This window comes from Rhamphochromis sp. 'chilingali' (genome assembly GCF_963969265.1).
Source record: "Rhamphochromis sp. 'chilingali' genome assembly, chromosome: 6".
NCBI classification, from domain to species: domain Eukaryota; kingdom Metazoa; phylum Chordata; class Actinopteri; order Cichliformes; family Cichlidae; genus Rhamphochromis; species Rhamphochromis sp. 'chilingali'.
In genome coordinates, this window is record NC_137933.1 from 28,232,211 (window position 1) to 28,247,919 (window position 15,709).

Genomic DNA, 15,709 nt, shown 5'->3' on the forward strand with positions numbered 1-15,709 from the left:
AAAGAGGTTGCTGTCCTTTTGCATTGACATTAAATGAATAGTCAAACCCAGATAAAGCTCTGAGCCTCGTGTGAACGGATATGAAATTGTTAGTTTCTGAATGAGTTTTAAGGGAATGGTGTTTGGAAGTTTTTCTAGCAAAAATGACAAACACTTTCTGGTTCCAGCTCCACAAACAGCAAACTTTGTTGCTCTGTTTACATCACTGTAAACTGAATATCCTTGGATTTTGGACAAAGTGCGCTGTGTTTATGTGATTTTGGGGTTTGGGTGTTTTTTTTTACTGGACAGCATGATATGATATGTCATAGAGTAGAGGAATAATGAGAAAAATAACTTCATCAATAACCAGAGTCTTAGTTGCTGTCCTGGTGGTTTATTTTATGAATGGGGTATGTGTGTGTGTTTGGAATAATGGGCTTTTTTGGTTACACACATAAACACCATTGTTTAGCAAAAAGCATTACATATTGCACTATTTTCTACACATGCATTTGCCAACTATTGTGAATAAGAACAAAGAAACCAAAGCCAAGAGGACTATTATTTTCTTATATGCACTGTTTAATTCATTAAATGAAAATCTAATGAAAGTATGTAACTGTTGTTCTCTCTTGATGTATTGGAATTCATACAGAACATGTGGCTCTGCTGTAAGATGCATCTGTACTCTGTGCTTTACAGTGCAGATGATAAATGTGTGCGAATAACAATACTGTGTGTGAGATGATGAAAGAACAATTTGTGTGTTGTGTGTGTGTGAAAGAGAGGAGTGAGGGAGGAAGATTTAGAGCAGGATTTTTCATTTTGTGGTGAATCCATTGAGTAAAAACCATCATTTCCCACGAGGCCTGACTCTAATGGTGTTTATTACAACTGCAGATTCAAATCGAATCAATTTGACGTGTTGACTGGTTTGAATATCAGTAGGATGGGAACCATCTGTCTGGGGCTCACTTTAAATTTCACCCTCCCTCCCTGCACATCTCTACTTCCCTTTAATTTTCCCTAGTCCTAATATTACCAATGTTAGACTTATTTATCTGCTTTGTGCACAGAGTAGAGAAACAAACCTAACTCACACAAATGCACCACGACCACCAACACATGCACAAACACACTTGTTTACCAGCACCGGCTCAGTAATTGACACATCAAAGACAGCTGTGCTGATTTTCTGTTTTTTAGCTTTCAGTTCGTTGCTAACTTCTTTTGTTTTAGAGTGTTTATTAGTGTTTTCTCCCTCATCAACTGTGTCTTTCTCTTTTAAACAACTTCTTCAGGCATGTTATTATTCAAACCATGTCTGCGCCAACTCTGCTAGCTGAAAGAAACAAACCATCCCTCTCCCTAATTTGAAATTTCTCCTCTGTCGCCTGAAAGCCTTGGCCTGTTAATTCATTTGTTCTGACATACGTCCTTTATATCATGCAGACCACCCCAGTGCATTGTGAGAGGTTTATATACACAAGTGCTAAAGCATATCCTGAGCTGTCCAAAATTTCATACTAAAGTAATATTTAGTGTGCAGAGATTTTTTTTTTTTTGTGCGTCTGAAACTTGTATATATACCCAATAGTATGCGAGGTGGGGAATAATATGGTATACCAGCAGTGGACACCACACCAGCATAAACATCACCCCACAGAAGATATCAGAGGCTGAATCAGACATTATGATTTCCTGGAAGAAAACAAAGCCCAGAATAATAACAGGACTACAGGGTTTCTTATGCCTTTCAAAATGGGCCTTTGGGGGGGGGGGGGGGGGGGGGGGGGGGGTTTCTGCATATAAACACACACATATATAACCTCCTAGGACCTGGCGTCGACATATGTGGACATCACATTTTGGGTTGTCTAGACCAAAATACTAAATTTGGCTCTACAAGGGCCTGATATCCACTTACGAGGAAATTATACTGCCACTGTTCTACCAAAATTTAAAACGTATGTCCTTATGTGTGGATCCTATTTTTCCCAGAAACAAAAATCAGGTAGAAAAAAAATCTGGTAATTCTTTGTTTTTACATTCATCAGGTTCCAATCAGTCCCAACTGGCAAAGAGAAATTAAAAATGCATGCCATGAAAGAGTTTGGGTCTTAGGAGGTTAAGTCAGTGTTACCTTAGTTGTCAAAAGTGGGGGGTTTCTGTAAAGGCCATTTAACAAACCCAAAAGATTATAATTGATTAATTAAATCCAACTTTAACTGGTCAAAAAGTGTTTTTTATGGAGAAAAAAAATTCCTCCACTTACATGCTACCATCCACATATTACCAAGCTCAAAATGACCATCGTAATGTAATTATATGTTTCTTATGCTAAGTTTTGCATTTCAGATACAAAGTATAACTGGGGCTGAAAACATGAGATTTGCTGATGCAGATGCAAAATCTCATGTTGCCTTCCATGCATACATTTACTTAACCTTTTATCCAGTTGGGGTAACAGGGGGCTTGAGCCTGTCTCAGTCATCATAGGGGAAGTGGGCAAGTACATCCTGGATAGGTCTGTCACAGGGCTAACACAAAGAGACAAACCATTCACCCTCACGTTCACATCTGTGGTCGATTTAGAATCACCGGTTAGCCTAACATCCGTATCATTGGGCTGGATTACCCAGAGAGAGCCTCACTGCCTCCTTCAAAGTTGTCTCTTTGTGAGACACTGTACCACTTCTAGTCCTTCTGCTAAGGTTTTATCACAGTTTGCAACGATCATTCTGACCTCCTGCAAATATGTATCTGTTTACTATGTCAATATGATGACCTTTTATGTTGAATGTTGAATTTGGAAAGAGGACGAAGTCACGGGTAGCCAAATACAGTGAGTAGCGCTGGTGCTAAGTGAGGATTTTGTTGGTGTGGCCAGAAACTCCTGTGCAATGTGTTGTGAGAGTGTATGATGGAGCAATGAAATATGGCATAGCTCAGGTCATCACAGCAGAATCTGCTGACAGTCCAACCCTGGAGTCGACTTCACCGTGCACAATCCCATAAATGTCAAAAAAATAGAGCGCCAGCTATTGACTTGATGGATCATCTTGGAGGTTGCACACTCAGGTTCTTCCACTGAAAAATAAGAGTTTTAATAATCTGAGTTGTAGCTGAAGATCTATGTCTCATCACCAGTGATGATACTCGACATTGAATTTGGGTCAGTTTGACATAGCTGTGATTCTGAAGTTTAACGTACACAAGAAAGTGGTCGTGACCAGGGAGTGAGCTCAGCTGTAGAACTTTATGATCACTTTTTTGATCATATCTTTCTCAGAATTTCTAAAATTGTTAATAATCAACAATTTAACACCGTAGAGTCGTGCTGCTTTCGTGGGAAAAAAGTGTATCACTACTATTGTTGGTAGAAAAGTTCCTCTGATTTCCTAGTAGCACTGGGGTTTAATTGTATTTACTGACAGAGGTAACTGTTATTATTTTTATTATAATTGCATTTTTTTGTCACAGACATGTGGGGAAACAAAATTATTTCATTCGCTACACGAAATATTATGTACAGATCAACATTTGAAACAAAGTGTTTCTCTCTAAGCATGTCTTATTATTTCAAAACTATTTTGTTTTTCATTAAAAAAAAAAGACTTTTACTGGCTCAGAAATAACCAGGCAGTAATTTTACACAATCGCATAGCATGTCATGTTTCAGTGCCGCTGGAGTTTTGCAGGTGTCAAAGCTATGTAGAGGTGTTCAGAACATAGGATGAAAGGTATTGTTCATTTCCTGAAGCAATTTAACAAATAATCACTCACTCTTTTGTCTCCACATCTTCACCCTCTCCTTTAGGTGACGTGTAATTGCTTCACCATCAGTGATGGGGAGCTGCAGGAGATTGGAGTTGGCCTGTATCCAAGGTAACAAAGGGCAGCGTGGAGAGCATGCACATCTAAAAAGCATCATTAATTTCAATCTTGCTCGTAATCTTTGTTAGATGCCACTCTTACTTATAAAAAAGCCACAAAATTTAAAAGCTGCGTAGACTTACCTGCCCGATCACTGCGCCCTAACCAACCCCACCTGTCCTTGCACCTGCTCGCTTTTAAAGCCCTGCCTGCGCTTCTCGATGTTTTCCTGACAGTTCTTTGAAGTAGCAGGAAAAAGGGGGGACTCAAGGGAGTCAATTTTTGCTGTAAGGCAAAAACCTGAAAATGAATGTTGACTGTATATATTATAATGCTGTTAGGGGAAGACAGACGGAAAAGGAAAGCTGGAATTCATAGAGAAATGCTAGGTTTGGCTCCCAACTGATGTGAGATTGATAATGTGTTTGTTGTGTAGAATAGGGGGCACATTATTCGTGCAATGTAAGTAATTAGTGTTAATTTCTGTAGTTTGAGTAGATTTCGTTGTGTGACTGTAACATTAACCAGTCATAAAGTGTGTAAGTACTAGGGGTGCAACGATACACAAAATTCACGGTTCGGTTCGGTTCGATACTTTGGTGTCACGGTTCGATATTTTTTCGATACAAAAAAATGTTCATGCCTTTTTAATTTGTCATTTATTAAAATTATAAATATATATTTTAACTCAAAAGTACAGTTTTTAAATTTAATGTTGCTGAAACAAAAGTAATTAAAAAAATAAATATCTCTCAGGGCTCTCAAAATTTCAAAATCCCTGGTAGCCCTTCGGACAGGGACTCTTCAGTTTTTGGTAGCCCAAAATAAATCTAAGTAGCCCGAATAAAAAAAGAGAGCAATTTTTTGATTGATGTTTTGTTTCCTGTTTTGTTTCCTTTACAATATTATACATTAAAGTATAATATTGTAAAGGAAACAAAACATTAATCAAAAAATTGTTGAAAAACAAATTACAACATTGTATAAAAATTACAATCATCAACTCAAATACTTGGTTCTAATTGAACAGAAACTTGTAAGAACTGTGTAGGACATGAATCAGTCTGTGTCAGATCCTGAATTTGAAATTTCCACTGAAGTCATGGGTAAGAGACAAGTGGAACCAAGATCGAGGGCATTTGCTTTTTGAAGTTTGCAAAGACTGCTAAATTTTGCCAGTGGTAGTTCACTCTTTGCAACATAGTACGCTGTTCTAAACAGATTTTTCAGGTTTATTTTTAGTATGTTATTTGCAATTGGTGTTTGTTCTGGGAAAGATATTGCAGACTGAGCAATAATGCATTTCTTGCATTTCTCATGGGTTCTAATGGGGGCCTTTCTTAAAATGACTGGTCCCAGTAACAAAGGCGCTTGTCGACTCAGAAATCGAGAGAAAACCAACAACACACCCGGCAGAACATTATGTTATTTACACGGGTGCACATAAGTGGTCCGCATGTGCGCATTCGCTGTCAAAATAAAAGACGCGCACCAGATAAGAAGTTGCAACGCGCGTTTGCGTCCATATAAAAGGCACTGTTTTTGTCCGCTAGAGTGGAATTTTCACGGCACATTCCGCACCACATCTCTGTGCGTTCATCATTTGTTTGAAGCCAGCTCACCTCCTGCAAACACTTTTCAAATTCAAATTCAAATTCAAATTTTATTTGTCACGTACACAGTCATACACAGTACGATATGTAGTGAAATGCTTGGACAACTGCTCGTGACCTAAAGAGAACAAAAAAAGGAAAAGGCTATGAATAAGAAAGGAAATAAATATGAAAAATTAAAAAGGGTAAATTTAACTAGGAAGGAATAAAATATAAATTAAGGTTAAAAATGAAATAACTGTACAACACAAATTAGAATGAAGGGTAAATTTAACTGGGAAGAATAAGATAAAGATAAATATATAAATTAAAGTTGAAAATAAAATAACTGTACAACAAAATACACAATACACAATATAGAACTATATAAGAATGTATGAAGAAATCTAAATATAAATAAATATATACACAATAACAGCAGCTGTACAAGTATTAACCGGAAATGAAGAATATAGTGACCAGTGTTGTGCAAAACCAAAGTCCAGAAAGTCCAGTGTGTGTGTAAGAACCATATGTGTGGGTCAGTACTGTGTGGTGGTGTGATTGAGAGACCGTATCGCCTGCGGGAAGAAGCTCCTCCTCAGTCTCTCTGTGTTGGTCTTCAGGGAGCGGAATCGCTTTCCTGACCTCAAAAGAGAGAACAGTCTGTTGTTGGGATGGCTGAGGTCCTTCACGATCTTCCTGGCCTTGGTCCAGCACTGCCTGCTGTAGATTGAGTGCAGGTCAGGGAGCTCGGAGCGGATGGTGCGCTCAGCTGACCGCACAACCCTCTGTAGAGCTCGTCTGTCCTGCATGGTGCTGTTCCCGAACCAGGTTAAGATGTTTCCCGCCAGGATGCTCTCTATGGTGCACGAGTAAAAGTTCCTGAGCACCTTGGAGGGCAGTTGGAAGTCTCTCAAGCGTCTGAGGTGGTAGAGACGCTGTCGGGCCTTTTTCACCACGGTGTTGATGTGACAGGACCATGACAGGTCCTGCGTGATGTGAACTCCGAGGTATTTGAAGCTGTCCACTCTCTCCACTGGGCACTCGTTGATGACGGGGGTCTGGTAGTTCCTCTCCTGCTTAGTGCTGAAGTCCACTATCAGCTCCTTTGTCTTACTGACGTTTAGAAGGAGGTTGTTCCTCTGGCACCAGTTCTCCAGATTCCTAATCTCCTTCAGGTAGGCCGTCTCGTTGTTATCAGAGATCAGGCCCACCACGACGGTGGTGGGCCTGGTGGTGGGCCTGTATTTTCCGAGAATACGTGCTTCTTTTGTGGTTCGGACTCCTTCTGACATTTGTTTGGAGGTGGAGGAACACCAAAGTAATTGCTTAAAGGAGCTTCTTCAACATCTTTAAGAGTTCTAAACAAATGTCTGTCCTCCTCCAGAAAATCTTATGTATGCAAACACGCGTTGCAACTTCATATCTTGTGCGCGTTTTTTTTTTTATTTTTATTTTGACTGCGAATGCGCACCTGCGGACCACTTATGTGCAGCCCCGGTTATATAGCTCGTCATATTGCAGCCACAGAAATTCTTTTGTCCATGAAACCATAAAGCTGCACTTTCTTTTTGCCTTATAGTCTGATTTGTCATAACTTTTCCGTTTTGTGGTAAGCTTTTCTTTGGCTGTCACTTCTTCACCCTGACCTGTCTTATTTGGCTCAGCAGAACTAAAATATAGATCCTGCTGCTTTTACACACACTCACATAACGGTCAGTGATTCTCTGCGCGATCAACCTCTCATATGTTTAAGCTTGCTGCGGGAGATTTCACTTGTCATGTTTGCATAGTAAGCTAACGATTGATAAGACGATGTCAGAGGAATTGGTGCGCAAATTATCATCACTCACCAATCAGTGCTGTCGCTCTCTATACACAGTTCGCGCGATTGCAAAGTGAAATCAAAAAACAAGCGCAAATTCAAACGCGATTTCAATATGTCACATATTGACAGTGGCTCACCGATGCCAATGACATAATTACCCAGCTACATTTCCGAAAGAATGCAAAAGCATTGACATATATTTTTCCTTCCTACAATAGCCCGACGGGCAGGGCAGAGATAGATTTTGGTAGCCCGACTGGAAAAATCGCTAGCCCCGGGACGTCGGGCTAGCGATTTTGCGAGCCCTGTATCTGATTGAGGAATCACTCATCTTTGGAAAAGAGAGTTTATTACAGAGAAATGGCTCTTTCCAAAATAAAAGCTATACTATACGCTTCTTCTGGGCTATATTCTCAGCAGCATATTGTAGCGGGTCAGGGCTGTTCGGGGTTCTGTTTGTACAGTTATGTTTTGTTTATGTTGCCATAGTGACGGGTGACGCCCTCTCGCTGCGACGGTGTGTCCTTCCGGGGTCAGAGGGCGCCCTGTGTGTTGTTGTTGTTGTTGTTGTTGCTGCTATGCGGTTGCCGCGCTGAGCAGTTAGCTAGCGGCAGTGTTCTTCTGCAGATGTCAATAAACGGCTGTGCTCCTTGGCTAGCTCACGGGAAGCAAGACCAAACGACACCTCCGTCTCCTCCTTGTCTGAGCTCGCCACATTGGTGTCAGAAGTGGGATGATGGTGGCACCCCATGTTCTGACCCGAGTGACTTTTCCCCCGGTCGTGACCGGCCGGTGCGCCAAAAGAAGGCACCTGGACATTTGCAGGACTTTGTGTGGGGTAGTGGGGTCGTCAGGGATGACTGACCCCTTAGGTGGGGGCTATGTAGCGGGTAAGGGCTGTTCGGGGTTCTGTTTGTACAGTTATGTTTTGTTTATGTTGCCATAGTGACGGGTGACGCCCTCTCGCTGCGACGGTGTGTCCTTCCGGGGTCAGAGGGCGCCCTGTGTGTTGTTGTTGTTGTTGCTGTGCGGTTGCCGCGCTGAGCAGTTAGCTAGCGGCAGTGTTCTTCTGCAGATGTCAATAAACGGCTGTGCTCCCTGGCTAGCTCACGGGAAGCAAGACCAAACAACACCTCCGTCTCCTCCTTGTCTGAGCTCGCCACAATATTAAACATATCAGGTCCCCATGAGGAGAATCATGTGCTAACGGCTGTCTAAATGACTCGGGTAAAGTTTGTAGCATGCATGCTTGTTGTTTTTGTCTGCTTCGACTTGTCTTTGCACTAGGATGATGTCGGTGTAAATGTGCAGTCATATTCGTTGTGTTCCCACTAGTGCTGTCAGCGTTAATCTCGTTGAAATGACGTTAACGCCACAACACGGCAAATCTCCGTTAACGAGCTACCCCTGATCGCCCCGTGCCTGGGGCTAGACGGCTAACACGTTAATGAGCTAACTGCACTAACACACTACTTCCCACCCATGTAATTGAGCATTGCGTGGCACATCCAACATACTGTTTTACTTTAGTCTATGACGCGCTTACCTTCAGGGTCATACGTCACATGAAAACCAAAATAATTCCAAACGCCAGATCTGAATGAGGGTGGGGGAGGTTCAATTTGCCATGTTGCAAGGAGAGCTTAACTTCTGTCTGCTAGCTTGCCCTGCGCTCTTCCTTCTGACAATGCTGTCTGTGTTGAACGCTCAGTGGATCTGCGCTCGGCAGTGCAGCCTAGGCGGAGTAGTCGAACGCAGATTCACTGAGCGCTCAACACAGACAGCATCGTCAGAAGGAAAGTTGATAAAATAAATGACAAATTTTGTATTGTTCGATACATATGCGTACCGAACCGAAAGCACTGTATCGAACGGTTCAATATCGATACGAGTATCGTTGCACCCCTAGTAAGTACGTCCATTTTTAGTAGAGCAGTTAACAAAATATTATTCACTCTCTCTGCTGTCCTAGAAAGTGGAATGAAGGCCGTATACAGCCTTGCACTGGCATATTTTTGCCTTTTCGTATCACTGCAGAGACTCACCGAAAGACTAAAAATCTTCCTGTCACAGTTACTCTATAGCTCAGGAAAGGCAACCTCTGGTGTTGTGTAGATTTTGAATATCTGCCTCAGTTTTATTCACATTCATTCTGATATGTCTACCTATCGTAGTGGAAATACTGTAACTGTGTACACAGACCTCACAGGTTACACACATGTGCATAAGTGTTGATAAACCCCTTGACCTGATTTAGGGATGTGAGCATGGCCCTCACTCACATGGTCCAAAACTTGAAATGGTCCTCATAAAATACACACGAATACACACTGAGACACACACAGCAGTGCAGTACTGTATGCACTGTAATCCATGTATTGAATCCCGGGTGAATGGGGTGGGATTTGGCCTGGTGTTGTACATGTCGTTAGTGTTGTCACACACACAGACACACACACACACGCCACAGGTATCCCTGCCAGTTTATCTGGTTCGTGTTGAGATGTCAGATGGTCGCAGTGGCATTACCAAAGCTCAGCCAAACCACGTGGGTCTATGTGCGATTTGTGTTGTAACTCATCCATAAATAATGGGCCCGTTCTCAGAATGGTCCCCCTGCCTATTCATATTTTGGGTTGCCTAGCAACCATGGGTTTGCCGAAGAGAGGGGGATTACTGTGGTGAGACTACACCTCCGTTCATCTCACCGCTTTCTGCTCATTTTCTGTCTCTGTTATATTTCAAAAACTCTTTTTCTCATTAGCTGACTTTCTCGTTCTCCTCTCAGCTGCACTCATCCGTACCATAACCCTCTTTCACTGCTAATTGGCCTATTGACAACATGATGTGAAATCCTCAGAGCGCTCTATCAAAAGCAAAATGATTCAGAGTTGAATTGATAGCACAGATTACGTGTTGTAATCCTCCTCAACCATACATTTTATATTACCTCGTTTTAACCCCCATGTGGATGCAAGGAAATCCTCCCAGGGGTGCAGTGCAGCAAAAGCAGGGAAAAGAAATTACTTAACAGTATAACATGCAGACCTGAGAGATGTTTATGAGGAGCACACTTTTTAGAAAATGGAATCACTTGACTGTGTTGGAAATCAAAAATTAGATCAAATTTTCTCAGCCTCTATGGGATGACATCAGTTTCCGCTTGGTTACATGGATTGATAGTGGCCCTGTGTCAGATTGGTGACCTCTCCAGGTCTTTACCCTGCCTCTCGCCCAATGGTAGCCAGGTAGGCTTCAGCCAATACAACTTCTCTATTGCTAGATCGCTTTAATCCTCACCACAGTCAATGTTCTCAAATGAATCATAGCAAAAAACAACTTCTTTATAAAGCAAGTGTATTTAAAGCAGGTGATTAGGGGTTTAGCAATTCCTGATTCCATTATTGATGATTGATTATTTCCCCCTTTTGTTGTGATCAGTGTTTGGGTCATTACTCAAAAAAAGTAATTATTACCTGTAATACACAGAACACTTTTCTTTAAAGTAATGCAGTATGTTACTCAATTACTCCAAAGAGAAGTAATTTGTTACATTATTCGTTACATTATATTCTAGTTTCTCCGTAAAATGACTTGTAACACACTCTCTCATAATTGCCAGTTAACAATATAAACTGAGGCTACAGTCCCACACACTAACACAAATCTGTATCATAAAGAGACACACATGCAATCTTTCTCTTGGTATTTGGGTATGAACACAATGCAGAAATAACCGGCACAAAAGAGATTTCAAAGCGATGAAAGCCGCAGTGATGCTACTTTAGAGAGATGAGCAGGTAAACTGCGGAAGCTGTTTGCAGTCATGGAAACAACAGCCTGACTGCTCATCTGTTTGTTACCTGTTTACATTCAATGTCTGGTTGCTGGACTCGTGGTCGGCATTCATTCACACTCAGCTTTAACATCACTCTGGGTTCTTGGCTGGCAGTCGGTGTAGATGTTTGCAAAAAGCCAAAGTTCATTTAGCAGCATAATCTAGTTGTTTCTTTCCATTTTACCATTGCATTCCTCCTCCAGTACACAGACTGAAATAAGCTGATTCTAGCACAAGCGCAAATGGAACCGAAAAGCAGAATCAGTAGGCAAGCAGACTAACATTTCCAAGTAACTGAACTACTGGGAACCGATTCTCGATTCCCAACCCCACAGATTCTGGTTCAAGTCTAACTAAAAAGGTATATACATTTTGGGTTTAGCGTTTAATGCTCCTGTGTTAGTACAGCAGTGAACCACCTCGAAGCTGAGAAAAGAATCAATTGTGAAAGAAAGATGCTCACAATAGAAACAAAGAGATGACATATCTAAGCCTTTTCCATAATTTAATACCAGTTATAATTAAGGATAATAGACCTTTACTATCTGCAATCTCACACAATATTTCGCTCTCCGCCCTGCTACTGCAACACTTAGTCTCAGTTAGTGTGAGCCGATACTGTTAATGTGAGATGTGGTTTAGTTAATTAATCTAATTAGTATGCTAATGAGCCTCCTTCTATCAGATAAAAGCATCGTTTGGAGCGCTTGATTCCTAGTTGATATTCAACCTGCAACTTCTTCACTGTAGAACAAAGCCAGGGGGTTACTTTTACAAAGACTGAACACACGCGCACACACACACGCACTTTATCTGTTGGACCTATTGTTTTGCTGAATATGATAAACGAGTGCAGCGGTAATGGAAGGGGTCATAAAAACAGACAAGCCTCTTCAGTATTTTTCACGGCCATGTGTGCAGTGACATTAAATGTCTTTTTATGGGTCACAGAGGTCGTCAAGTACTTCTTTAAAAAGCACAATATCAACACGCACAGTTACATGCTCAGCATGAGAACGATGCACATCAGGTCTTTCAGTTAATTAGTTCAGCTTGCAAAGCAGTTGGATTCTCTTGAGATGTGCAAGATTACAATCATGAGAGAATCCATCTTTCCATGCTTCAAGTTCTTTAACCTTTAGAAAACCACAGTTGGACAGGAACAGTCAGCGTGCTACCAGGATCTACTAGCTAATAAAGTTTTGCTACAGGGAATTTTCAGTACAACAATCTTATGTGACACTTTGTAGGCAATTCAGCCAATAACCTGCCAAGAATATTTTTACTTTTATCTAGTACATCCATAATTTAAACATCTCACCTCTCATGGTTGTCTCCATTCGATTGTACCTACATGTCAGTGGGAAATGCATCACATGTGGAAAACGTTCGTACAGTTCCTAAAGTAGCTTGTTTGTGGATACTGGTTAATTTTAAAGGGGAAAAAAAACACTTGTGTATTGTAAATAAAAACTGTAAGTAAAACCACTTATATGTGGTATCAGTGTCTCCATCAAGATGCTGTCAAAATAAATTTGGGAGTGAATGAGCAGGAAGCTGATTTGTGTCGGTAATAAAATTGGGAAATGAGATAAAAGCCTTTGTTGTGACAGAAGTGGAGTACCCATCGTTTCCTGATTTATTGTGCGCCTGTCTGAGAGGCAGATAGACCAACAGAAAGAAATAAAGAGTGACATTTGTTATGACAGAAGCAGACTACTCATTTTGTCACACTGTGCAGGGAATTTTGTGTGTACATATGTGTGTGTGCATGTAACTTTTTGCTTGCGTGAGTGTTTTGTTTGAGAGCTCCGTCTTAAATGTGCAGAATTAAAGGTAACATTGCCAGATGATTTTTAAGCCCCTAACAGCACCTTGGAGTCGGGATCTTTTTATCTTTAGGGAGAAATGTCACCCAGCGTGTGTTTTTTCTCTCATCATTATGCTGCCACAAAGTAGCATTACAGTCAGCACCGGACTGACTGAAACCCCAAAACAGTTGGACATGTAGCAGCTGGCGGCTCAGCAGGAATGAGTCACTTCTTATATTTTCCAAACACCACAAGTAAACAGTTTCTCATCCTTTATCTCATGCTGTTTCCTCTCGGTGTACGAGTATTTAGGAGAAAGGGCTGCCAGTCATCGTTTAAGGAGGGCGACACAAACACATACAAACTTTGTTAGAGTTTATTTGCAAGTTAAACATTTTATCACACATCTCTCAGGCTTCCTCCAACTTTTTGTCCATCTCTTTTCTCTCTTTCACTTTTCCCTCAGTTCATTCTCCTCCCGCTCTCTGTTTGCCATCTTTCAGTTTATCTCTGTTAAACCACGACTGCCGGCCAAACTGCGTGATGGTGTTTGAGGGGACGAAACTGGAGCTCAGAGCTGTTCGGGATATCGACCCTGAAGATGAGGTATGATGAAGAAAATAACCTCACAGTATGGCTTTTGAACGATATAGAATCTGAAACCAAGAACTATATCTGCCATGAAGTGAATTTTATTATGCAAGTAACAAATACTGTATACTTATCCAGTATTTGATAGATGTACACTGAATTAAATGTTATTAAAGAATTATTACAAGATGTAGCCAAGTGAAATTTCATAGCAACACAAGCCGGATCACAGCTCCTAACTTGGCAGTGTTTTCTCCAATTTTCCGTACTTCATCATCCCTTGTGACTATATATAATGAGATTAATCCAAGCCATCTGTCCTACAAGACACACAAACACACACAAACACACACACGCGCGCATTACTTCTACAGTATCACATTTCTTCTTTTTAGTCTGTTTTCCAAATGTCTAATATAGATATGTGCTTAACACTGATCCTCAAAATATGGCCTCAAATTTATTTAAGTGCTGTAGGTAAAAGTGAAAATTAAATTTGAGCAAACTGTTTGTTTCTCAAACTAAGCCGCTCTCTCTCTCTCTCTGTCCAGCTAACTATAAGTTACATCGAGACGTTGTCACTGACTGAAGATCGGCAGAGGCAGCTGGAGGAGCAGTACCATTTTACCTGTCACTGCCAGCGATGTGACTCGCGAGACAAGGTCAGAGGCAAACAAATTAAATTGCGGCCTTCATTCACTTCTAATCAGGATTACAGCTATTTATTTGGGTGTTTTTCCCCCCTCATATGTCCAACAATCAGAGCAAAGCAGCTATCATCACCAAAGGTGGTAGCCCTCTAGATTTCCAGACTCTTCCAAATCATACCTGATCTTTTTTGGTGAGGGGTCACATTTGAGACTTGCACATATCGCTGTCGCCATAGCTCGAATATTATATTTTTACTCTACGATGAGTGTAGAACGACACGGGCGAAAATATATTTGTTGAGTGAGTGAGTGCCTGCGATGGATGTAGTGGTGGAAATGTCACTGTTTCATTCATGACAGATCATTTTGAAACGTCTATATCATTTTCCAATAAGAACAGCTCCAATAAACTGGTTAAAAGTCTGTATTGATCCTTTTGTCCTCTTATCATTATAACTGAGTCCATAGTGTGCACATGGTTAGCCACTTTCAAAGTGCAGAAACACACTCTTTCACACACTTCTGTGTGTGGATGATGATTTTGCACCTTATCGTGATCGTTTTTAACTTTGTAAAAGATATTTGTGGAATTTCAACCGTACATCCTTACTGCCTGTCTCTCTCTCTGTTTCACAGACACACACACACACACACACACACACACACACACACACACACACACACACACACACACACACACACACACACACACACACTTTCTGTTAGAGTGTATCGGTGCGTAACGTGTTTCGGTGTACCCTTTCCTGTCCTCCTCTCCCTTTCCCTCCGTCACTCTCTCACACATCCTGTGTTATCTCCTGCTCTCCTCCTCGTCTTCCCCTCTGTCACTCGGTCACGCTCCACCTCGTCACATCCACTCTCACTCTCTGACCACCTACTGAAAAATGAGAAAAATTATCTTGTCTTGCGGCTGCAGTTTTCTTTTCCATCCATCTTAATCTGCTCCATCTTCCTCCTGCGCTTTCTTTCGATGTGTCTGTTTTCTTTTCTCTCACTCATATCATCTTTTTGTCACTGCTGCGACTTCAGCCTCTAGCTTTGTTCTCTCTGTGCTTTATATGGCACTTCACTCTTACTCTAGCACTGCGCTTTTTATGCTTCTGTGTTTGTTTGAGACGAGTTAAGACGGAGCACTCAGTTGACTCTCTGGAACAATGGCATTGATTCATTTTTTGCCACCGACCTTTGTTCTGCACACAGTAGTGACAGAAACACACACTTTCTCTTTCATTCTACTTGTCTTTAATCTCGACATCAAACCAGCGCATGGCTGTTTTCTCTCTGTGCATGTGTTAGGATTTACACAAATTGCACGCTTATTTTACAAAATTTTACTCATAATTTTAAAGAAAAAAGCTACGTTTTAGGATAGATTTCTCTTTCTCATTCCCTTTAATCTTGTAACCTTTTCCTTCCTGGCCTGAAACGGGTCACAGGTCACTAGGTCACTGTGAATCACACAATGGGTTTTTAATAAACTTAATCTAGTGTTTATTTATTCCATCACACCACAGCGG

At 41.2% G+C, this 15,709-nt stretch overlaps 1 protein-coding gene across 1 annotated transcript in view; it reads left to right on the forward strand.

The window, feature by feature from the left end:
• smyd3 (SET and MYND domain containing 3) overlaps positions 1–15,709 on the forward strand; it is a 112,001-nt gene that overhangs the window by 78,975 nt on the left and 17,317 nt on the right. The window contains exons 6-8 of the mRNA XM_080884280.1: positions 3,803–3,870; positions 13,434–13,536; positions 14,073–14,183. Of these exons, the coding sequence (XP_080740406.1) occupies positions 3,803–3,870; positions 13,434–13,536; positions 14,073–14,183 (282 nt within the window). The remainder of the gene's footprint in view (positions 1–3,802; positions 3,871–13,433; positions 13,537–14,072; positions 14,184–15,709) is intronic.